Source organism: Triturus cristatus, chromosome 2_2, assembly GCF_964204655.1.
Source record: "Triturus cristatus chromosome 2_2, aTriCri1.1, whole genome shotgun sequence".
Lineage (NCBI taxonomy): Eukaryota > Metazoa > Chordata > Amphibia > Caudata > Salamandridae > Triturus > Triturus cristatus.
Window position 1 is genome coordinate 818578723 of NC_140582.1, and position 26126 is coordinate 818604848.

At 46.1% G+C, this 26126-nt stretch overlaps 1 protein-coding gene across 1 annotated transcript in view; it reads left to right on the plus strand.

Moving 5' to 3' along the window:
* The window catches only part of CORIN (corin, serine peptidase), a 1570916-nt gene that overhangs the window by 1190921 nt on the left and 353869 nt on the right, over positions 1 to 26126 (plus strand). Inside the window, exons 10-11 of the mRNA XM_085642146.1 lie at positions 1441 to 1500; positions 17182 to 17413. Coding sequence (XP_085498272.1) covers positions 1441 to 1500; positions 17182 to 17413 — 292 coding nt within the window. The remainder of the gene's footprint in view (positions 1 to 1440; positions 1501 to 17181; positions 17414 to 26126) is intronic.

The following is a 26126-nucleotide window of genomic DNA, read 5'->3' on the forward strand; positions in this document are numbered from 1 at the left end:
TCACATTCAGGGCATGAGCAGCACAACAGCGCTCCGGGCTTCATGAAATAGCGGCTGGTGGTATGAGCAGCTAGAGCTCTAACCCAAGATGGCTTCTCTTCAGAATGCAGCGCAAATTTTTTTAAATGACTGGTGCAGGGACAGCGCTACAACATGGGCAATACCTACAGTACAGGTAACTTTAAAACATATAATTTGAAAGCTTTTATGTTAAAATTTTTGTTTTAAAGGCAGTAAAATACAAGGCGATAATTACCCGCTCGAACATACATTGGACGTGTGTCGTCTCAACTGCGTAATCGCGCCCCGGGCTTTATTAAATACTGACTGGTGGTTTGAGCAGCTGAAGCGCTAGCCCAAGATGACATCTATCAGTGTGATCGATCCCCTCCCCACCACCACTTATGCTCAGAATGCAGCATAGATTTTTAAAGTGATTCATGCAGTGAGAGCGCTCTATGAGGCGCAATACATACACTACAGGTCACTTTTAAAAATATCAGTTTCAAGCTTTTATATTAAAATGTTAGTTTTTAAGGCAGTAACATACAGTATAAATACCAGGCGAGAATTACCCCCTGAATCACACGGTGGTCGCGTGTCTCCTCAACTGTGCAACCGCCCTCCGGGATGCATGAAATAGTGGCTGGTGGTTCGTGCCGCTGGAGCGCTAACCCAGGATGGTATCTCTCCGCATGTTACTGGCTACTGGCCTTTGTTGTTTTATTTGTTTGTGGAAAGAAATCTGAAGGAACATAGTTTAGGATGTGTGGTGAAGGAAAACTGTATTTAGAGTGACTGCCAAGGGAAAGTAGTCGCTGACTACTTTAGTGAGAAAATATGATTCTTGATAGAAGACTTACAGCATTCCTGAGAGTAGTTGGCAGGGCCAGACTGGCTGTAGTGGGCACCGGGCGTTTTCCCATTGGGCCAGAAGGGTTGGGGCCGGTTTTGGACTGGTGGGGGCTGTTTTTGTTAAATTGCTGCAAAACCGGCCCCCTGTAACAAACGCGCAGCAGCAGAGTTCCCAACAGCACCCCCCTCCCCCGGCCAGTCTGATGTAATTGCCAGGGCTGGTTTGCGTTCCCAGTCTGGCCCTGGTAGTTGGTGCAGGTAGAAGTACAGTCCAGGTTATAAAATTCAGTTATTACCGCATTGCACACGTGATCTATCGATTTTCTCTCATCTCCCATAACTGACAATTCCCTTGTATCTATTATAGATGTTTTTGTTCTTCCATCCACAAGGCTGTGGATGAGTAAGTATGTATTTGTGTTATTTTTCAGTCCCTATCCTCTCGTATAGCCTCATGTCATTGCTCCTTGTCCTACTTTAAATATTAGCATTCACCACTATGCTTGTATATCCAATCAGGGTCATGGATATTTCTATAGAATGGCTATTATTTCATATCAGTAATGGCTTCTTTGTTACATACAGGTCCGACACAATGTGGAAGCAGTCCCGTCTGTGCGATGCCCAACACCCGAACCAACTGCAGTAAGTCAGATTTTCAGTTGCATTTATCACATTGCTGCCATATTTGACATTCACTGGATTGTAGTCTAGGTGAAAAAATTAAAATGTGTGAAAAAAGTGCCAAAGGAGTTGTGTGTGAACCCCTGCATTTCATAATCTGACCAGATGGGATTTTGCTAGACTTTGAAAATACTTTAAGCCAAATGAAAGAAGGTAGGTCACCCAGATAATATGCATGTTAATCCTTGGATATGTCAAGATCTGCAGATCTCTACACAACATTCAGTCAACAACGGCCAAAAAGCAAATCTGAGAATTAGAGCTTTGTCACGTAAACGAGTGAGTCCAAATCTCTATTATGAAAAATTGTTTAGGTTCTCGATGTCTGTGCGGGAATCGAAGTTGGCATACCCTCTATTTAAAATCTAGAATATCAAGGAGGATATTTAAACATCTGTACATCACCTGTGTCTTTCTGGTTCCTTTCTGATTTTTTCTCAACAGAAAACGATACAAAGCAGACAAATAGGGAGCAAGCAGGAATTTTGTTTTTTTGTTGAGGGATAATAACGTGGCATGAAATTTGGCTCAAAGCATGTTAATATTACTTTATGTTTTTTTACTTTATTTTGATACGTTGACTTGATGAAACTCACATTTCTAATCTTAACATATAGATCTCACGTCGTCAATTGAGATAATACCTCTGGCACATGTTAAATGTGTGCAGGAACATAAACAAAATAGATAAACATATTGTCTAAGTAGATAACAATATAAAACATTAATAATGGTCTGGAAATTATCATTCACAAAAGCCTAAAAACCAGCTGGAGCATTACATAGTCCAAAGAGCACTTGTCACTCACACAACCCACCAGCGCAAAGTTCCATCAACTAGGCTCTTCACCCTATAACATCATCTGACCACGGAGAGCGCCACTATGAAGCTCCGGTCCCTTCGCTCATGACGACAACAGGATCTTTGTGGTAAAGTGATGACTGTCCACGGCGCCAGCCCTGCTCTTCATGCTACATCAACGACCTTCTCTGCGCTTTGCAGCCCCCTACTCTGCAAACAGGATTCTGAGCTGGACTGCGAAGATAACTTTTCAACGCGACTAACCTGTTCCCTGTATCCGACCCGTGCTCCATCATGGTCGGCTGAACTATTATCTTTCTCCTGGTCTTGCACAACCGGATAGCCACAAGTGGCTATTTGGGCTTTTTTACTTTCACTTGAATCTTTAAAACTGCATACCTCCAGTTCTACTGATTTGATTTTTGTAGTTTGGGTCTTGTTTTATTTATGAATTCTGCTCAATTTTTCGAAATTGATTTGGGATTTTTCTTGTGTTGTGTTTTCACTTCATTACTGTTTACCCATTGCCTCTACGTTAAAAATGACTGCTCTGTGCCAAGCTACTCAAGGGTCGAGCACAGGCTAAATTGGGGTTTGCTTGTGCCTCACCCTCATAAGGTTTGTGGTTGCCGCTTGAGTAGGGTTTCACCCGCTCAACCAAGCCCCCAAGTTCTTTCAAATAATTTTGTTGTATTTCTTGTTATGCGTTAAGCACTCCATTATCAACATGGCCATGTTTGCACTATACAAATAGTTCACTCAATTAAATAAAAATGATGGGCCTTATTCCGAGTTTGGTGGTCCATGAACCTCTGTACCAGCGGTGACGGTCCAAAATTGGTGATTTTGGGTATCCGACTGCCGTATTATGAGTTGGGTTGATTGCGTTTCCGAAGACCGCGGCTGAACCACAGACACTACCAGCACACCGCCATCCGCCTGGTTAGCTGTTGAGGAAAGGCAGCTGCCAACGGGTGGTACTGAGGAGCTTCACCACCGTCCGTATTACATGTTGGCTTTCCGACGAGCAGACTGTGGTGGTCCGGACGCCAGCTTTAAGTCAGCAGTAGCTAAGGATTTGGGGTGCATACTCACCCCTCTCCTGTTCTTCTAGGCAGAGTTTGACGTGGATCCCTTTCTATAGGTCCCTCCTTCACAGCACTATCTTCACCCCAAAGAATACGACACAGTGTTTTCGGAGATGTACAGGTGAGTCCTTTTTCTACCATATACCCTTTGCCTGGACTGTCCACATAGGGGCCAGACTTCAGCAATGGGTGGATGGTATTTTTCCACATGTATCATACATAGGTGTGCCTTCGACCCATATGCAGTTGAAATGATCACACAGGCATCGATAAATACAGAAAAATAATCACCACTGCTGCAAGATCTGTGCCGCCCCACCGCTGGCACCGTGGTCAACTCGTAATATGGCTGTTTAAAGACCGCCAGTTTTGTGGGCTCCTGGTGGCTGCAAATGCAGTTTTCAAGCAGTCAGACCCCCAAACTCATAATAAGGCCTTTAGGGTTTTTGCTTTGTGTGTTTGTGTGCTTTTTTGGCATGCAATCTTGCAAGTTTGTGTCTGTGTGTGATCAGTTTTTGCTACTAATCATATTTTTGGGTGGGTTAATGTATTAATCATGCTTTTGGTACGACTTAGATTTTTCTCTGATGTTTGATCCGAAAGTTCAATCTTGTGATTCAAGTCCCTTTGTGCCATTTATTTTTAACTTGCTTGCTTTGAGGGATTTCTTGATTGGGCATGATTAGGCTTTCCTGTTTTCAGTTTCTATTTTTGGTAAATTCTGGTGGGGTTTTTTTCAGTTTTTTCAATACCTTAACAAAACAGTGGTTATAAGTGGTTTCACATTTTCGCGCCATTAAAAACAACAGAAACAGTGTTTTTTCGGTGTTTATGGAATTATAATTTAATTGTAATTATTGCTTGCTTTCTGCACTGATAGTACATGGGTCTAGATAGTGTGTGCACAGGCTATATGAGGTCCAAATAAAGTTTTACTGCACCAGAATGGACTACAGAGTCAATAGCATTCTTCATTAACTCTGAAGATTGTAAAGATGCTTTCAGCATACCATCTGGCAAGTGACAAGGATCTCTTACAGGGAAGAACTTCAGCTCAGGTATCAATTTTGACAGACCATCATACAACTGTTTCACATATGTAGCTGAATTCCTGCAAATACAAAAAACATCACTCCAATCTTTATTGAACTTGGTAGGAACTTTTTTCAGCAGCATCCCAAGTGACAATGCGTTCCATTTTTACCAAACGTCTGGTCTCAGATGCTTGGTGAGAACATTCGTTTCACATATACCTGTCACTACATCTTGCATTGAATGTTTAAAGTTAGGGGTGTTTGGCAATTCACTTGCAATTAATACTGACTCAGTAGAAAAGGGGGCTGATGTACGAAAGGACTTAACCCATTCTCTGTCTGTGGGTAAACCTATCCGTGAAATCAAATGTAGTCAAAATATCAAATATGATTTTGATATTTCCCGATTCTCTACAGTTTATAAAATAACTAAATACGACCTAAAGCATGCTTCTAAACACTGCATCTTTAGACCAAAGACCACAAAACTGAATAAAGCAGAAGGAAGAAGAGACAATGTTTTAGTGACATCCCTAAACAACTAAACTCAAGCAGAATAATGTTAGCCCAGTCTTTCCTGATGCTACCTTGCATAACAAAGTTATATTGTATTGCCCCTTCAGGAAGAAATAAAAATGTCTCTTTCACTCATCTTTTCCTTTCTTTAAATGGCAGTTAGTTTGTGGTTGCAAAGGTGTTTTTTCAGTGTTTATATGTTTACACCGGTGATGGCTATTTTCATTTTCAGTGGGGTTTTATCAGTTATTATAGGTTTAAACCTAAAACCAGATAGCCTAGGCATGATTTAGCAATGATCTACTAATTACATGATGTTGTTTCCTTGAGTTTAGAAAGTGACCCAGTCACATTATTCAGGTTGTATGCTCGATGTGTATATCAATTTACATAGGCTAGAACTGAGATTTATTTAAGCTCAGCGTAAAGTTCAAAGTTTTGGACTTCCTAAAATATTCTGGGATTTGAAATTTTGGTTTATTTCTGTTAAATTAATTTGACTAATTCAGGAAGGGATGAATTACAAAAATTGGACCTAGAGAACATTCTGTGTTTGGACCCAGTTTTATGCCTTGAGGGGACTTTAGTATATTACATAAGGGATTGCAAACATTGGTGTGTTTCCTTTAATACCCATTGAGCAAAAGCATAGGTAATGCCTGCACAGTACAAAGCAGTTGTTCTCTTGCTCAGCTAAAAGGGATAGCGCTGGCTGGGGACAGTGGTAATGGACAAGGTAAGGGGTATTAGTTTTCAGTTATTTGAAAAAGTAAGGCCAGTCAGTGCAAGGTCACAGTGAGATACTCTGGACTATGATTATGCCACTCTAATCCAGATGTTCCTCACTGCAATGTGTGCCAGAGAGGCCATAGATGGCAGGTTAGCATAAACCCATAGCTAAGATCAACAAACCAGGCTTAGCGAGACCTGGCTTTTTAGTAGCCCAGACCCAACAGCAGGCATTGCATGGAACAAGAAAGGAATTAGGGAGAGCAGGTTAGGCAAAAGCTGCTAAATAGTAAAAATGCTCAGAATACCCAGCAGTGCCTAATGACGCAAGACCAGTAGCGTAGCCAGTGTGCCACGGGCTCTAATGCAAGGAAGGAAATTGGCCCACTTGCTGCTGTTTAAATTATAAAATATAGCAATGATCATGCTCTGGACCCTGGTGCCACTTCATTTAACTTTTCACATTGGGTATGGACATTGGTTATATGATATAAATTGCCAGTATTCATTGAAAGAATGTGCCACTGAGGGAGAGAACACTTAGACAACTCTGTGTAATCTGTACTGTGGATGTGATGTGTACAGGAACTGTGACTAATGTGTGCTGTTGTAGGATGATGTTTTAAGTGGAGATTGAGCTGGATGCACTACTGATCTAGCAAACATTGAACCATCTGGATTGATTTTAGCTGATTTATTTCCCCAGGAGTTGTCTCCTCGCCTACTGGTGTGTGAATGAACACCACAGTGGAGTGACTTGAAGGGAGATAATGATAGCAAAGGCAGAAGCAACCGGGCTGATGCGGGAAGAGTATTAGAGACACAGAGTCCAAGTCAAGACCAACACTGTTAGACTTGGCCCTTTTGCAGGGTTATCCCAGAACTTTTTGCCTTCCTCCTGTAGTTTTTTTCTGACCTGTTGTTGGTAATTTTATGACTCTAGGCACTTTATCACTGCTGATCAGTGCTAAAGTGCATGTGCTCTCTCTTGAAAACTTGGTAAGATTTGTCTACACCTGTTTGGCATATTTGATTTACCTATTAGTCCCTTGTTCTGTGGTATCCCATATACCCAGGGCCAGTAAATTAAATGCCTGTGGTGGGCTTGCAGCGCTGTTTGCGCCACCCACCGAAGTAGCCTTTCAAACCTGTCTCGGGCCTCTGCCACTGCAGGGCCTGCGCATGCAGTTTCCTGGGCTGTGACGTGACATATAAAGTGGTTGCCACGTACGCAACTCCCCTTTTACTACATATCAGTCACCCCTAAGGTAGGCCCTAACTAGCCCTATGGGTAGGGTGCGGTGTAGTTAAAAGGTAGGACATGTGCCTTAACTGTGTGACATGTCCTGGTAGTGACAAACAGCCTATTTGGTTTCTCACTGCTGTGATGCTGCCCTCTCACAGGTTTGCATTGGGGATTCCCTGATATGTGCTTCAGTGGTAATTTCTGATTTGAGAGGGGTAGCGTGACCATGTTTGGTATGTTTAGAATAGTAGTGATAAATCCTGCTTATTGGTGAAAGCATATTTATTATTACTATTTTAGAAATGCCACTTTTAGAAGTAGGCTTTTCTGCAAGCTTATGTGTCTATGTGCCTACCTGGATGTGTATTGACAGTCTAGTTCTGACTGACAGGCGAAGAGGGGATGTGCATTCACTCCAGCCAGTCCCTGGGGGGGTTGAGGTGTGTCCTGCCCTGCCTGGGTGACTCAGCACTAGGCTGAATAGACCATGGATGAATTTAAAGTAGCGCAAGGAGTTGCCCCTTCCACCTAAATAGGCCTGGTCTGCATTTGGGGTGGTGGGAGGAGTAGCACTAGCACCTGCACCTGAATAGGGCTATGCCTGTCTTCTACAATGCTGGCTTCGCCCCCCTGTGGTGTGCATGGAGTCAAGGCTTATTATTTTTTTAGTGCCCACAGAACTGGTTTGGACTGGTCTCTGGGCCCTGTGCTAGGGGAGAACAAAGACGTTTGGACTATAAGGACTGGGGCTGTGACCCCATGTTGGTTGAACTGACTGGAACTGAAGAAGACACTGTGTGGGACCAGAGGATTGCTGTGCTGGCAGGGAGCCGTCACTGGGACTATATATTGTGTGGTGATCTGCTGGAGTGGCTGCATCTATGCCCAAGGACCCTGTGTGCTGGCCTGCTGCCTGTTCTCCTCAGACGGAGAACCCCGTTGCTCTTAAAGGAGCTCAGCTCAAACATAGCACTGGTGAGCGCTGCAAGTTCCCAGTTTCGTGTCTCCATGTTGGAGATAGGCTGAGCGCTTTATTTTGATTGCCTCCTAATCAAGCGCTGGTGAGCGCCTCGCATTCCCTGGATTCCATGGCAGGCGGGGCGCTTTTATTCCCTTAGTGCCAAGGCGCTTTGGGAGCGCGCTGTGAGGTCTGGTGCCCACTCTCCAGGAACACGTGGTGGACGCTTCCAACTTTATTTTCCTGAGCCCAAGGAATGGGCCCCCTCTTCCACATATGGTGGGCGCGGAGTGTGTTTGCGCCGTAATGAGGACTGAAGGCTGCAGACTCGACGGAGAATTAGCTCCGTGTTCTGCAGCCGAGACGCGAGAAGCCGCCAGAAGTCAGGCGGGGGTGAAGCCTGGTTGTGGGCGGGGCTGACAACTTTGGAGCCGACGAAGGCTTCGCTCCGTGCCCTGCCGTCTGCTTTCCATATTTCCGGGCTGGAGCGGCTGCACCGCGTGGTTGCGGGCAGCTGCGGTTCAAGGAGCCAAGGCGGGAGGCACTATCCAGCAGCTGCCAGGTCAGTGAGACAGGGGAAGATCTCCCTCGAGAAGGTTTCCCCAACATTGGGCCTGATTGGCCTTGAGCCTTGTTTGTTTGCTTGCGCGTGTACACACAAGATCGTGTCCGCAGCTGCACCACCTGATCATGGGCAGCTGCCTGAGGGACACATTCTTTGGAAGCCCTTACTCTTGGAAGGGGCATTGCGGCGCAAGCCCAAGACGGGGCCCCCCAAGGATAACTTTAACGCATTCTGTGTGGTAGGTGGGCAGTTAGCCCAGGAGCCTACGAGGGAAGAGGCACGTTTACTGCCCGATGATTCAGGTGCCATCTCTTGCAATTTAGGCCCTGAAGAGTACATGTAGGTGATGTTGCATTATCATGGTTTTGCACCACAGGTATAGTGATTTAAGTGATGATGGTATGCACAATGCACAGTAATGATAAGGTATGAGATGCGTGCACTCTACAAGTGTTTATTATAGTGCACTGCTGATGATGGTGTTGCCAAATGCTTGACGCTAAGTGTAATCCTGCCAGTAGTTACTGGTCGTCCTAACTGTGATGTTTTATGACAGTGGCCCGATTGGCCCAGTGATTTATGTAATCCCTATGAAGTCATGACAAGTTCCTAGTGGCACAGTAATATATGTGATTGTGATCTAGTGTGTTTTTATGAATAATAGAAAGGTAATTGTTATATATCCTTGTGTGGGGTTTCTTTTGAGGTGTGCCTAGTGTGTCACTGCTGTGTAAGTGTGTTGCGCAAATGCTTTACAAATTGCCTCTGGTATAAGCCTGACTGCTTAGCCAATCTACCAAGGGGGTGAGCAGGGATTATTTTATGTATGTAACTTCCTTGCCCTCACTAGAATGGTGGGTTCTGCCTGGCTAATGTGCATACCCTAGCCAACCAGAAATCCCATTTCTAACAGACACCACCACCTCAGGAACAGCAGATGATAAGGTGCCTTTAGATAGATTGAAAAGGAAAGGAGCAAGAGGGGCAATGGTTACTTAAGGATGTCTTTAAGGGGGGCTTGGCCACACCATTAACTGGAATGGCCGCAAGGCAGTGAAGCTCCGGCGCCGATAGCCCAGATCCTGAGGGTTACGGCACTTCAGGATGTTCCATCCACCTTCAAAGGTTGCAAATCTGTACTCCCAGCCCCCGGATGGCCAAGATACACCAGTTGCTTCCCCACTGTTGCCTCATTATACGAAAACTGCTAGATAAAAGGGAGCGGCCTAGCCTGCCTTGGAGGCCCTGCTGAGACAGGACCGCAGTTTAGACTGAGGTCGAGTCTACCGAGCCTCGCTGGGCCCTCCTCCCACATCCACACTGCCTCTCCTTCTCTTCATTCTGGATCAGTGCTGCCCTCCACCTTACCCCACCGGCTCGCCGGCCTGCCAACCGCGCCCACCTCTGATCTGGTCGTGCACGTGGGCATTGGAATATCGGATCACGTAGCCTTATTAGGACCGATAGGAGAGACGCTACTCGTACTTCTCTCCTTCCACCTTTCTTGGTGTCCCTCATGATCCAGAACTGGGATGTCGCGCTTCCCTCCTCATCTGTTAATGTCCCGTTGTGGGAGGCTTGGCGGCCACATGTTGTCGGGGATTGGGACCGGTGTTGTTGCACCTCCCGGGATACCTGAGCTTGTTGGAGCATACAGCTGTGGAGGCCTCCCCTGATTATACCTCCTTTGGTGGCCCTGGGAGGAGGCTGGATCCACCTACTTACCTCTGTCAACGGTGTCTGCATGAGTTAGCAACATGTGAGTATGTTGTAGACGCTCCTTCAATGCCCTGCAGGATCCCCTTGGAGCCACCCTCACCTCTCCATGACTCTGCTACGCTATTGACGATCCACACAGAATTTTTACCATCGCCTAATCCTGCTGTCTCCCCCCCCCCCCCCCATTGTTCTAGACCACGCTGCGTGGCCCTCTGCCTCCCAATTAACTTGCTGCCCCCAGGATTTGACTGTTCGTTATCTGCCACTTCCTCGCCATTTATTGCTTTTACTTTGGACAGGTCGAATTGGGGCTTTTCCCCATACTGTGGTACCGCTTGGTTGCAGGTGATCCTTCAGGTACCTGTGCCTGTGAGTCCCGGCTCCCACCCAGAGGCCTTGAAATATATTCTAACCTATTGGCCTCTTCCCCATTATCGTCACCTTCTTCCCATATGGTACGCTCATGAGATCCACTGCCATTTTCCTTGTGGTGCACCGGGAATTCTTTCGTCATGGGTCGTGGGGACCACAAACAGCACAAACAAAACTTTGACCACGCCAAGGCAACAGGGCGGTCTGACTCCCTATCAGATGCGGAGGATGGGCATGGCTCAGCTCAGCTCCTAGACCCCCAGGAGGGCTCTGCGACTTTCATGGCAGAGATCCGGGCTGGCTTCCATGGCATCAACACCAGCTTCGGCACCCTGGCTGTGTGGCTGGACTGCATGGGGGAATGCCTAAAGCCCCATGGCACTCATCTCGGCGAAGGAACACGCCTCTGGCCTAGACAATGGTGCGACCTCCCTGACCCGGCAGCTGGAGAGGACAGAGCATCTCCTGAAAACGGTGGCTATTAGGACAAGGACTTTGAAGTGTGCCCACACTGGAACAACATTCGCATAGTAGGCCTCAATGTTTCCTCTAATTTGTTTCCTCTCTGTGCCGCAGTGTAAGACTCATTTGCACTACAGCCAAGTCTATGTGCACCAAGGAACTGATCAATCGTGCAATTGCAGCACTCAGCTAAATACATCTGTGGCAATCACCACTCCAAATGTTTGTTTACAACAACAGTGAAAACAGCTGCATTTTACACATACATCTCCATCTAATAGGGGTTTGCAAAAGTTTTGCAATGAAGCTACACACTGTCATGACATAAATTGTTTACTCTAGTGGCACTTACACTCTAGGGTCAGTAAAAAAACAGGACTCAGGTTTGTATGATTATAAGTTTTTACTGAAGTTAAAGTGTCATGGTGATAGTGACTTAAAAGGGTTAGAGGTGGGTAATGTAGCCTTTGTGGCCCCAGGATAGGGGGCTTTGGGTGGTGGTATTAGCTTCAGCAGCTTGCAATGAGAAAACATCCCCCAAAGTGAGCCTAATGGCAAACATCGTCTTACATGGAAGAGCATGAGCCTCTTCTCCCTGAAGTTTAGGATCATCAGGGTGATCATGGCCAGGTAGGAGTAGGGACTCTTGACATGACATTGTTTGTTTTTCTTCCACTTCACTTTCTGCTTCTGGCCATGCTCCCTCCGAGTCTAGTCCCCCTACACCGCCGATCCACCTCTCCCCAGGCTGTCCTCCTTCATGGAATTCAGGACCTTCACGGGTGCTAGTTCTGTGGTTCTTGAACTCCACAGTATCCACTTTCTTAAAAATCTGCCCAATTGCACCATCAATGTCTCCTCACTCCTAGACAGACCCGCTAAACCACTCTCTGCATTGACGTTGCTGTCTGCTGAGAAACCATGAAGCTGGAATCTCCACGACCGGTTTGAGTACCTTGGTGAAACAGCCAGGGGCAGATGACAGACCAAAAGGTAGGGTCTAAAACTCGAAGACTGATGACCCTAAAGAAACTGCAGAAATCTGCAGTGAGGCAGGAAGATAGGGACCGTCAGATAAGCATCTTTGAAGTCCAAGCGAACCAACCAAATCCCGGGCTTACAAAGGTCCAGCACAAGATGAATCCCTTCCATCTTGAAATGGCGGTATTCCAGCCATTCATTGAATTATTGAGTTGCAGGTAAAATCGCCCCTTCCTTCACCAGTTCCGTTAACTCTAGGTTGTTGAGGGAAGCTTGACTTTTGGTAAAGGCCAAAGGACGGGGTTTGAAATCCTGTATGGTAGTCCCCAGAAACTCCAACCGAAATCTTTAGGACCCAAGAATCAGACATGACCTTCTTACAGTTCACTGAACAGAGCAAATCGTCCGCCTACTTTTAACTGAGAAGAAAGGAGAGTCCTTACCTTGGGCTTGGCTCCGTCTACCACCTCAGCCCCCGTAGGAGTGGTGGAAGGGTCAGGAGGGGTAAAAGTTGCAGAGTCCTGGTCCTGCCCGTGGAGGGAGCCTTGCCCTGTTAAGGACGCATTGGCAACAAAACGGCCGAACAAACGCATCCTGAAAAATCCAGCCACAACAAAAATTCTTGGAGAAAAGATCTTATAGACAGAGGCCTGTGCCTTATCAAGATATTTTAATGTGACAAAAAAACGGCATAATTCCTTTATGTGAAGGGTCCCCGAACAATGCCCATGCTGGGGCCAGCTTTTGAAGCTGCTAGGTCCCATAGCGTTGAGTCTACCTCAGTTAAGAGGGAACGCCACCTCTCCGCTGGGCTGGCGGAGGCTGGAGACAGACCAAAGGAATCAGACACTGATGTCTGTGGCTGACCTTGAAGAAATGCTTTCTCGACGCGCTCAAAAGCTTCTTTATTGACGCCCTGGTCTGCAGGGTGCTTGGCGAAGTGTCGATTTTTGATACACCTGTTCTCAATTTTCTCTTCTAAGGGTGCTAAGGTCAGGGACACAGCCTGTTGTATCGAGGCATCCAATGCCTCTCAAAACTCATCATCCAAAGGCAGGAAAGAGGCAGATTCCTCTTCCATATATTCAACTTCTGATTCCTGCATGTTAGGAATCCCTGTGGCGCCAGGCAACCCAGCGGGTATAAAGAGTTGAGGACTCAAAACAGTGACACCCTGAGTGGACACAACTGCCTGCAAAATAGGGGTCTCGACCCCAAACGCCGTAGGCAGAACTTGCACAGTAACTCTGGTGCATATGGGGTTACATTTTACATACCTGACCCCAAGGGCGTGGTGGCCACCATGTACTGAGCATTTTACCAGCATTAGTTCTCGATTATTACAGACCCCAGACAAGGTGTAGAGGCTTCCTAGGTGGACGTGGCATACGCAATAGCGGCCCGTGGAGGGAGTTCCGCTGGGCGGGGGAGGGGCAGGGTGGGCAGTAGTAAACTCCGGATCACGGCCGACCAGATTAATGTAAATAAATAAATAAATAAAACGAATGTCATTGCGCGCGCTGTAACGCATTTCTCTCTGGTCGGCCGTGAGCCGGAGTTTACTACCCCCACCCTGACCCTCCCCCACCCCGCCTCACCACCCTGTGGAACTCACTCCACGGGCCGCTACTGGGCATCCGCAAATGTCCAAGACTCCGCGATGCCAGGCGGCGTCTCTACAGCTTCAGAAATGCCGCACGACACCCACGGAGCCAGAGGAGCATCTCGTTCGACTTCAAGTGCCCTCTAGTGGCCGGCAGGTGGAATAGTAAGCATGTGAACCCCGTCAGACTACCACGTGAGGAGCACTGAGATCCGCTGCTGCCACCGGCTGAAATAAAGGCAACTTACAACGTGCACAAGCATAAAAACAATACAGGAATCATTGCAAATCGCTAAATTGCACAAATAAGGCGGTAAAAATACACTGAGATAACAAGGCATTGAAGTGTTCTTAACTTTTGGCTGCTGAGCAGCGAAGAAAGAGGGGGGCATAAACAGTGTTAATGGACTATATTGCGTGAACTGACTGATGATTGGTTATAATGTTTTCTCTCTTTCCCTAATGGGTTTTCTTGGAAAGGTAATTGTGTTTTTAAAGCTGCTGGATGAAATAAAGTGAAGAAAGGTTAGCATAATCCTCACATACGGCCCTGACATATAATTCTGTACATACAAAGATAGGCATGTCCTACATTTTTATGTGCTAAGTTCTCTGCCCCAACTGCGAAGTCTCCACTGTCTTAAACTTACTAATAACACGTAGTGTGTGAATACCAAGACAAAAGTAAACTTACCCAAAAGTGTAAGTTTACCTATTTGAAATAGGCCCTGTGATGGCATGGAAGACAGGGCGGGCATTCCAACATGTGAAAGTTTTGACCTACACCATTCTCCTACTTTCATATAGAGAAAAGACCCCAAGCCGGAATATATCATCTAGGGATTTATTACCAATGAATATGTAAGAAGCCATTTACCTTTCGGAAATTAGATAGCCTTCCCTTTCATTTTAGGGAGTAAAGCAAAAAGGCATTTTCGCAGTCTGGAAGTCTGCATGTCACTTTTGATTATTTGTTCAATCAATCTAACTTTATTGCACAGTATCATACCAGCAAAGTAACGCTGAATATTATTTCAGTGTGAGCGAAATCGAGAAGCGCTCACCAATAGTATAACTCCTTCTATAATTAAGCAGTTCTGGTATGGAAATAAACAGTCAAGACAGCCCGCTCTGTTATTTGACAGTAAGTGATAGGGACATAATTTATTGTGTCTAAATTCCAATCCTTCCTCTGCCACAGCTGCCAGGGTGGACAGCAGCTGAGGAGTCCAATGTTACATTTAGGATACCTCAAACCTAGAAGAGTGTATGTGAGAATGTTATACACAGAAATAACGTATGACACAACTACCATGTGCTAAAAATTGCTAACACAAGTATCTTACCACTGAGTGTAGATTTTCTGTTATTACCTCCAATGGGTTATAGTACGTTGGACGCAATATTTATTTCACTCGAGATTCTGGCAGCGATATTACAGTACCACGTAGTCGTAGAAGATGCCCATGACCAGAAGGTAGTAATTTTGGGAAATTGAGGCTTGCACACCTTTGGCTTTGCAAGTTGGAGAATGATAAAATTAGCGACCAAAAAGGACTATAGGAAATGACCGTTGTTTAAGATTCACAGAAGTGGGACACTTGTAGAGTAAAGATGATGGTTTCAGTATTACCCATGTTAGAGACAAACAGAATATGTCCAAAATAAAAATATTATTTTAATGCAAATGTACATATTGTACCAAATAGGTTTCAATGCAAAACATTGTTCAGATTTCTCCCTTGTATGGGGATCAACTCCTAGCATAGTCATGCAAAGGAAATATTTTATGATTAGATGATTACTTTACACACGGATCATTTTCATCCAAATATTTTATTCATAAATCTGTATTTCCATTATGCGTTTCCATTCCGTTGTTTCTTCAAAGTGTTCAAGCAGAAATTAAAAATAAATCAAATACTGTCCTCAACACTATAAAAATATCGATCCCTAGAGAGTGGGCCCTAAACCCTGCAAAGGTTTCACTTTTATTTTTCTTATTCATTGTCTCATTAAACAGTAAATAGAACGACAGTTTGATTCTAAAAGCCTTGCAGATTGTTTAGTATCATTTATATCCGTACGCACGATGTTGAATGACTACTTGAATGCCAGCGGTCTTTCAAACCAGTGTTCCCTTCATAGCTAGTGATCACTCGCGCAGGCCGGCCTTTCTGTTTCCCGCCAACACCTGTTTCATTGCATTATCTGCTAGGCCGGACCAAACTGTCTGTTTGGGGATACACCAGAGGCCCCTCGTTTTTGCTTCTCAAGTTATGGGATCCATCCAATCCATGAACCCCCTCACACGCGCCCGCCTCCCCCCACCTTATAATTCTAAATATTCTGGCATATGCCATCCAGTGTTGCTTCCACCAGTCCCCAGACTTTATCTCACACTCATCACTGCTTCTTTCCGCTCCGTCCGCGCAGTCAAAATGTGAAGCATTTGATGACTGGGTGGGAGCTGTGCAAAGCTCCAGAGAGGTGTCAATCAGGACGCAATTTCGACTGGTCCAGTTGAGAATACTACATAGATAGGTCTTATTCCACTAGCACACTCATGTTCAGGCTGCGTCGCACTCTCACAGAGAACTGCCAGAGGGGCTGAAGCAGAAGGGTACCTTCTTCCATATACTATTGGACTGTCCAATTATACAACGGTTCTGGAGGAGGGTGACGCGAGTAATGTCAGAAATCCTAGGGCTTACAATACCTATGGAGGCATGGTGGCATGTTCTATGTGTATCTGGGGAACAAACATGGTCTCAAAAATCTGGTTACTAGTGGCCGCAATGGCGGGCAAGAGAAATATTGCAGGGGCCTGGGGTGCCAGCCAACCCCCGACAGTGGCGCGTTGGAAAATGGATATGGATTGGTGCTGTGCAGCGGAGAAAACAATACATGAGAGTAGAGGCTGCTCGAAGAAATGGGAAAAAGATGGAGCCAGTGGGATATGTATAGGAATAGGTAAGGGAAGCCATGATACATAGACGGGACGGGGTGGGAGATTAAGCTTGTTTTGGGGACAGTTCCCGTGGGTCCCAGTTCAGTCGGAAAAGACAATATTTTACAGAAATGTACAGTGAGTTGCTATATATGTTCTGTCAAATATGCACTGTGGTAAAGCTGCTTCCTAACACTGAAGATTCTTTAATAAAAAGAAGTTTTTAAAAAAATGTGACGCATTTCCTCTTCTACAGAATGTTCGGGTGAAAGGCAGAGTCACTTTGTTTCTTAGCAGTAAACACGTGCATATGAATTTTCAAAAATGCTTTTTTTCACTATGAGGTGGGCCTACAGAGGAGTGGTCGACAGACAGAAAGGCTTTGCTTGGCGGTGGCAGATCAATCAATAGGAGGCCGTAACCATATTGGCAATGTATCCCTATAGAAGCTCTCCCTTTAATATGAGATGTCAAGTAAAAGTACTGTCAACGAACAGCAAAAACTATTAAAGGGGTGATAGATTTAATCTTTTTATTATATATCATGAAATATTATATCAAGAATGTCATATAATGTAGAAAATAACTTCTTTCTTTCTTTTTTCTTTGTCGGTTAGGTCAGTGCGAGCAAATCACTCTGGAACTGTGCATGAACCTGCCTTACAACTTCACAAACTTTCCAAACTACCTGGGTCACAGGACACAAAAGGAAGCCTCTATTAGCTGGGAGTCCTCCCTGTTTCTCGCCTTAGTACAGACAAACTGTTACAAATATCTTATGTTTTTTGCCTGCACCATCTTAGTACCAAAGTGTGAACCTCAGACCACTCAACGGATACCCCCTTGCAGGTACCACAGCTTGTTTCCCTTTCTATTGTTCAGTGTTTTGAACTGCGCCACTGTTTTGCAGATGATTATTTACAGGATCAACTCCCCATGTGTAAAAGAGGAAACAAGGGGGAGAACGGTGGGAAGACACACCTGGTGTTACCATTGTACAGGCACATGGTACACAATATATTAGAATTTACCACAATCTGCATCAATGGGCATCATCCACTTTAACTATTTGTGTGTTGCAACACATTTGAAGACAAACAGGCCAATGCAATGTGCCGTAGAAACATTCGACATGATCATTCTTTACCTACTCCTACCTCCTGTGTAGCCTATGTAGACATTCTGTGGCCATTTAACTGGAAAATCTGCTGATTGCAAATGGCAGTGTGCCACCACTTCATTCTTTAAATATGTATTTATAAAAAGTGATCGTTTTTAAACATGATTTGAGAAACATTCCCGCCCCACCCCGATGACAATGTGGTAAATGAACTAAGAGGCAAGTCAAGGGTCATCTGTATCCTATATGTAGCCATATTTGTATTATATATGGGGCAAAGGTTTAGCCTGTTTAATAAAACTAAATAGGTTTTTGTACAACAGACTTGCTATGCTCGAGTGTTTGAAGGTGCTCTCATATGTGATAATGAATTAAATGGCTGCTCAGTGAATTAAAATATTTGCCCAGGATCACATAATTTGAATCCAGTTTATGGGTCAAGAGCATTACAACTAGGTCAAGTAGATGATTTAAGTCACTAGACCTGCAAAACATGATTTCTCGAGGCCTGATAAGTGAGTCCCCTTATAGTTTTTGTAGCTCTTCCTCAACTTTCGATCAGAAATAGAATGCCACTTGTCTATGTTGCAGGGCAGTTGGTCGGACTGTGGGATCTATATGCAGCTGCACCTGTTTCCTGTGCAGGCACCCAATGCCTTTAAACAAACTCTGAAATTCTTCTAGAAGTCCTTGAAACTCTGTGGCATGCATTTGAAACGTGAACCGAACAAGTTGTAGTTCCTCTGCCATCTAGCAACACAACAGTATCCCTTGGCCCCCTTAGGTCACATGTACTTTGGCTCTTGTGAAGGTGCCTTTGTGCTCAATATCTGCCATAAACATTCAGGTCAATGGCAGTAATTGTGCATGTCCATAGGCACATACCTTTATCTTGGTGGACTGCAGCAGTGACTGCTTCTCTAGCTTGTCAAATAACTGCTCGGCCTTCACATTGATAATCGTGGTCACTGGCCTTTTCCCAATCAACGCCTGGCACCTCTGGGCTGAACGTGTTTTCCTTTGGCTTTGATCTATGGCATGTACAATATATATGGTCTTCTCCCCTTCATCATCGTACATGTCTTCTTCTCCCATCTCTGCTAAAAAAGGGGGCAATTGCTTACATTGCCTTATAGGCAGGAAGTTGTGGGGTTCGAGACAACCTGCAGATCTTTACAAAACTGAGTTTGCTGCACACAGCGTCCGGGCAACTGGGCATTCTTTTTGATGGAGAAACGATCCTTTGCAATGCCCTTTGAGATGCCAGGCCTTTCTGTGCCCATCACTCTTCTTCCCCGATGCCACCCCTTTCATGATTTGGTTTACCAGCTCAATCTTGAGGGGCTTACTCAACACTGATTCCATATGCAAGGCTTTAGCTTTCGAGAGTTCTTTGGATCACACAAGTTTAAGGATGTCTTGTGATGGTTTCCCTTGTTCCTGTAATATCTGCTCCCTCAGTTTTGCCGAAGCACACGCTTGTATGATCTGGTCTTAGATCTCTTGTTTTTGTCTTGCAGTACAGGTAATGGACATCTCTTTGAACCATGCGTCAAAGTCATCAATAGATTCTTCTGGGTCTTGCAAGCTTGGCTCTCATAATCCAGGATGGCCATAGGGCCGAAGGGCGAACTAAATGCAGCTGCCTAGGTGGTGTAGGTCTGAGGAGGACCGTCTGCCAGTTGAAGGAACAGTAGGCATCTGCGGTTTTCTTCTACCTTTGTTGCAGCAAAATACATGTCCCGGCAAAGTTTCCACTTCTGAACCTGCACTGAAGGTGGGCTTGCAATGGGAAATGATTAAATGGGGGGTATAATAGCGATTTCAACAGTACTTTCCTTGGCAATGGGGCAATAGGAAGAACTCTAAGTGTCTTGGGCATCTGTAGTGGTGCGTTCACGCTTCCCGGTAGATCAACAGATTGCCCCACCACCCTCGCAGTGGATAGCCCATGTAATGGATCATAGTTCCCGCCACTCCCGCTCAGGGCCGGATTAAGCACTGGTGTGTTTTTTGGCGCCCCCAATGACCACCTCAGTCACGGATGCTCTCACTATCACCCTTTAACAGTTTCCATAACCTCTCTCTCAGATGCATTTAATTAATTTTATAGCGTCACTCATAAAAGTGAAGGGTGTCAGAGCACTTTAGATAACACATGCATTACACAGAGACAATCAATCATAGGTGTGTCAATCAGTGTATAGTAAATGTTACATAAGACAGAGGACAACAAGGGGTGGATTCACATGTCATCCATACCGGTAGGCAGTATAGTTGAAGAGTACTTGGTCTGGAGAAGCACAAACTCTGAATTTATAATGTAACACAATGGATTGGGACTCTCTTTAATAACAAGAACTTATTTGTACCCAAATGAACCCTTTTTCCAACATTACAATATTGGAAGTCTGGGGAAAAAATCCCTACGCTCTAATCTATTCCTTGAAGTCTGCACGCAGTTCTTTGATGACGGTTAATAGCTCACTGTAAACTGCAACTAACAAAAGGATTTTTCTGACAGAAGCAGTAACCCACTGACCTGTTTACATTATATTCACTTTGTTATCTGCATGGTACATGTTCTTTGCAGCAGGCATATTAATCCTCTGCGCTACCTTCAAAACTTCCACGAGTCAAAACTTCTTCTAGACAAAACTCGATCTTGCCAGAAAGAACATTAATCACTGGAGTTTTCTTGACATTTTAATTGTTGACTGAAAATTGATGGAGGCCAGAAACGCGGCAGCAGGTTGTTTAAGCAAACAGGCGCCCCCATGTGAAGTCAGCTCCCGGTGCAGTGGCACAGGTCGCACCGCACTAGAGCCGCTGTGTTGGTCCCTGCACCTCTGACAATGCCATAGGAAGGCTATCTTTTACTGCTCTTTCCTGAAAACATGCTTCATTCAAAATTCCCTGCGCCCTACCCAACTCATGTAGACAGGTCCACCGTCACTCTCTTGAAGCCACTGCATGTGGTACCATGTCACAGTGTCTCAAGCTTCCTCTGCTCACTGCAGCGATGCAATGCGCTTCACTATACGAGCGCCCTCTGGTTGGTATACTTTGGCACCTCAGTAGTTTGAGCTCCTAGTGCAGTGGTGGGTGGCCTCCAGACAGTACTTAGAAGTTTCACCATTCAGCTGGGGGGGTCATGCTCCGCAACAGCAGAGGCCTCAGCCCTGCCAGTGTGCATCTCTGCAGTGCCGATACACCTGACTCCACCCAACTACGTAATGAGGTAAGAGTGCCACTGTGCTGTCGCCCTGTGGGATGTGTATTTGAGTACGTGTCGTCATCAGTGCTGGCTGGCAACTACTGTGACTGGGAGGGGGCTGGGAAATCGCGTTAAAAAAAAAAGTTACTTACCATGCAGCAGGCATCCCCTTCACTCCGGTCCTCTTCTTCTCTGTGAGGTCAGGGTCCCAGCCAACTCCCTTAACCAATCCTGGCTCTTCTCTCATGCTGTGAACCAGCATGAGAGAAGCGTTATGATTGGAGGTAGTGGCCTCTGTCGGCGCTCCCGAGGGCACTGGAGGCCTGCACTTGCTCTCATCCTAGCTGTCTTAGGACAGCTGTGTTGATAAGTTTAGTGTGCGCATGTCTGGTTGGCTGTCGCAAGATTGCCGGCCAAAGGGACATACGCACTTTAAACAGTTCACATGCAGCTCTCTGCCCACCATTCCTGCCTGCTGCCACTCAGCAGGCCCCGCCCCATCCTGACACGGTTCGGGACAGGGTGACGAAAAATAAAATGGTAATGCCATTACCATTTTATTTTTCGTCTCTGGGGGAGTTTGAGTGGGGCGACACTCCTCCACTATAATGGAGGAGCCGCCCCTGGTTCCTCATCACTGGAATGCAGTGTTATGCTCCAAATGCGGTGACCTGGTCTCCACAAAGCTTCACCCGGGTGTTATGTTTTTCGAAACCAGAGGCCTCAGCCCTGCTCGTTAGTGCCTCTGCAGTGCTGGCACACCCAGCTCCACCCGATTAGGTAGAAGTGCCCCTGGGATGTCTTAACGTAGGAGGTGTGTTTGACCACGTGTCCTTGTTACCAAAATGTAGCACTGTTCATTTAGCTACAGGCCCGCCACACGAATAATGGGCGCATACAATATAGTGGTGGTCAGGGTCGGATTGGTAACACGGGCACTTGGCAATGCCCGAGGGGACGGTGTACAGTTCCAGCTGTGGGCTGCTTTTTTGGGGGGCGGATGTGGGCGGTGTCTGTGTTCGGATGCAGCCAGCGGCACAGTGGATGCCCGAGTGGCCTTTCTGGAGGCAGATGGGCGTCCATTACCTCCCTTTTATCGAGAGGCAGAGGTGTCACTCCCTTTCTCTCGCTGGGCCGGCTCGATTAATATATGCATATTGAGCGGGGGCGGGGGGCCTGAGCAAAAGGTGGTCTCACTTGTTTTCAGGTGTGTTTCACCAGTGTAAACTAATCTGTGCATTTTTTTTACCCTCCACCCTCCCCCCTACCCCCCCCTCCATCTTTTTTAATACATTTTCGCCGAAGCAGTGTTTTGTGGAAAGGCAATATGCAAATGTGGGCCCGGGCCGAATTTTAATCCCAATCCAACCCTGGTGGTGGTTGATTCTCTTCTTTAATCATCACCCCCACGTGACTTTCTCTATTCATTCTTAAAGACTAATTATTGTACATATATATTAGGAGGAATGACTGTTCATTTTTTGTACATTAAAGATATGATCAAACCTAAGAGGTTTTCGGCTTGATTTCATGTCTGAGTCCAGTTGTTTAGTACACCTTTGAAAATACACGTGTAAACCTGTGACGGCTCCTGCAACCCCATTTAAACTGCAATAACCACGGCCCACTATGATAGTGGACCCGCGCCTGTGAGCTCTGCCTCCGCCTATAAGGTTGAAAGCACTTGTCCCTTTTCAGTCTCACTGACGGATGGTGCAGAGTAGAGCAGACAGGCCATTGCTCCTCGGTCGTTTCTTCCCACATATTCCACACTATAGTCTGCTAATGCAACCTTCTGTGTGATAAACTTGCGAAGCGCACTTTGCGAGGCTAGGCTGAGATTTCACATCTTAGCCGCGTGTCTCATTTAAAATATGACCAGCAGATGGAGTCTGGATTTATTAGTGACACGAGGCGCCCAATATCCATTTTCTTTAGAGGGTACAGATAATAAGTCATTTGAATTCAGAATTGCAGGCAGAACATCTCCTGTCACTCTGCTTTTACAGCCACTTATAATATCAATTCTTGATTCCCATTACCAAGCTCAAAGAATAACTTCAGTCATGTAAAAGCATATTAGAAAATACAGGACAGCAGTAATGTCACTCCTGTAAACTACCAAGGTGGGCCAGTGGGAGCTTCGTTATAGGGAGAAAGGTTCTAGCCACGTCCATTCCCTTCCTGCACAGTGCAAAGCGCCGGAACCTGCACCCACATCAGAACTCTGCAGCGAGGAGCTCAACTGCACGCGCAGGCAGCGTAAGGAGGGTGGCGGCAACATGGACATTTCTTTTAAAGAGAGACATCTCACGATGCAATATTTAAAGATGCTCCACATAGGTAGATATGACAGGCATGTTTGTAGAGCACAGGTTCACTCTGAAGCGCTATTGCAGATAACAGATGTTTCTTGCAATGTTCATGATTCAGGTTACATGTTATATGATTTGTATGTTATGTTATATTATTTGTAAAGCACATTGCTGCATCGGGAACGGGGCGTCCCAACTCTAGTTCCCTCAAAAAACCACAAGTGTGAAAGAGAGACCCGGAGAAAATGTAGATGGTAAAGAACCTGGTCTTCAGCGAAGTGCTTCTGAATATGCTTTAAAGGAAGAGGGAGGGCATTCCAGAGAGCGGGGGCTTCAGCGCCAAAGGACCGACTGCCCACCCTTGCAAACCAATAGGAATTTCCAGGTGAGGTCCCCTCTAGACAGGAAGAAAAGCAAGCCCAGACTGGTTTCAACCTTATTGAGGTCTATTAGTGAGGTGGATCTTGGGTGCTATGGCTCAGTAAGCGTGGGCCCCACATACCCACTGAAGTTGGAACAAGTGAAGGGTGGAATGCTTGAATTAATCTCAGCCACTAGAAAATGCTGGGCCCTCATTACAATTTAACAAAGAAGAAACTGGTCTGTGGGTTCTACTCATTCCTTCTAGAGGGCACATGGCCTGACAATTCAAGCTGTACTGCTCCTAGTGGAGCAGGACCAGTTCCTGGGGTACTGGTGACAAAAAACTGGAAAATACACACTTTTGCACCTCAGCATGGGGTAGCTCTCCCCAAAAAAACAATGTTCTTAAACAGGTGCTTTGGGATAGTGAGCAGAATATGAACTCTCCAGTAGCAGGTGCCAGATAATGTTCTTAAAGTCTCAACAACTATGGAGAGGTCTGCCCGAACTGGAATGCAATATATTTTTGTTATAATACCTTCTAAAGTAACATTTCGACCCTGTTAGTCCTGTCTATATGGGCTTTGGAGCCTCTGAAGGTGGTGGTAAAAAAGTGGTGGTTAATCTTGTTTTCAGAAGGAGTCTACTGTTGGGTAATCCCCATGCTCAACCCACATATGTGCAGTGGGTATCTTTCGAATGTGTTTCTATTTTTGTAAATCCAAAGATGGCTGCCGCAGATGTATGCCCATATGCACATGAGTTCGGCCATCTGTAAATGGTCAAAAACATTTTAGGATGGAAGCCCGCTGATAGTGCACTGGATGCACAAAAAATAGTCTCTAAATACAGGCCTCGACAAATCTACTCGCCCACTGGCTATGGCTAATCAGATTTGATCAAGGCGAGCTATAGTTAGGGCCTACTCACCCCTTCTGGCTAGCTGACAAACAGGTGTTCTGTTCATTTACAAACTGAAGGAGCATTAAATATGCCTTTAAGTCTTGTTTTTACCTTGTCACATTTATTTTGTGTTCAGAGACAGAGGTCTAAAATCAGTTTACATCTACAATTACTTTTCTTTCTCTGACCACAAAATACAAAGGATTTTGTAAACTGAATTGTCTGACAAATGTGCTGTAAATAAGCACGAAATGAAAGGCTGTAGGATGTCATGTTTTATTCTAAGACACATTTAAATAGCTAAAAAGTGAACTGTACAAACATTTCAAAATACATTGCAGTCGTTCTGAATGTCCTTGTTTTGTAATTCTGTGTGATGAAAAAAAGATTGTTTAATAGGGTGAAAACAAATCAGAACACTTTACTTGATGATGTGCCAATGATAAATATGTTCGCTGAAACCCAGTATTCACAGATTGTTCATACAGGATGTAGTTTTAAAAGTAAAACTGAGGAGGCGAGGCCAAGAAGGCGGCGAGGTAGGACGCTTCTCGCTACCTTTCCCACCGACCACCATACACAGCACTGTTTTTCGGCCATTCAGAGACCTAGAACAGCCGGGAAAAGGTAGTCTGCATAGACCGATCCCTTGAGAGCCCGGGGAGTCCAGAGACAGCGTGCGGAGGCGCGGTAAACGCCAGCAATGAGCCAAGAGCCACGAGGCTGCGCCATCGATCCCCTGACGGCAGCCCCAGTGCGGGAGACCGCGGCAGATGCAGGAGCGGGCCCGTGACCATGCGTCGAGGCCGAGAGCCGCAGATGAGTGTCCGTGCTGACTAGCGGGGAGTCCCCCCAACGGAGGCACAAGCGGTGGGTGCAGTCAAGGGTGGAGAGGTGCGACCACGGAACAGCAGGGCCTAGGCGGAGACGTATGGCTGGAGAACCATCTCGCCATTCTGGAACGGCAGCGTCTTGAGCGCCCCAGTGCCAAGGTGAGCGACTGACTGCACGGCCCAAGTGGTTCTTGAGTCCCAAGGCTAGAGGGGCGGCGATCAAGGGGCGAGTGAGCATTCCACTGCGGCCTAATTACAAACAGAGCGGTAAGGCCGCGAGGCAGAGAGAAGGGCCAGGCCCAGTCATGGGCCCTCCCGGGAGCACTGACGGACGCAGCCCTGCCACGGAGGCCTGGTTTATGCCGCACTAGCATGAGAGGTGCGGGGTGGAAGCCTGAAGACCTGCTGGCCACCGGGCATACAGGCGCAGAGTGAAGGGCGAGGCCTGAACGCACCGGGAGAGATCTGGTGGGAGTACGCAAGGTCAGTGGAGGAGAGCCTGCGTCTATCAGGGCAGTGTTGGATCCCGGATTGGAGGCAGGTATTGAACACTCGAGGCATGCCCAAACCATCTGTAGGGAGGAACAAGAAGTGCCCTGAGGCATGGGGCAGCAAGATTTGGCAGCGGAAGCCTGCTTCTGACATGCACCCGAAGGCTGCGAACCCGCTACGTATGCGCAGCAGCACGAGGGAAATGACTTGGAGTCAGAAGGTAGGAGCCTCAGTGAAGGTGTCACCTCACTATAAGGCCCAATAAAGAGTCTCTGGAGCAAGTGTAGACCTGATTGGGTGGGTGAAGACAGAATAGCAG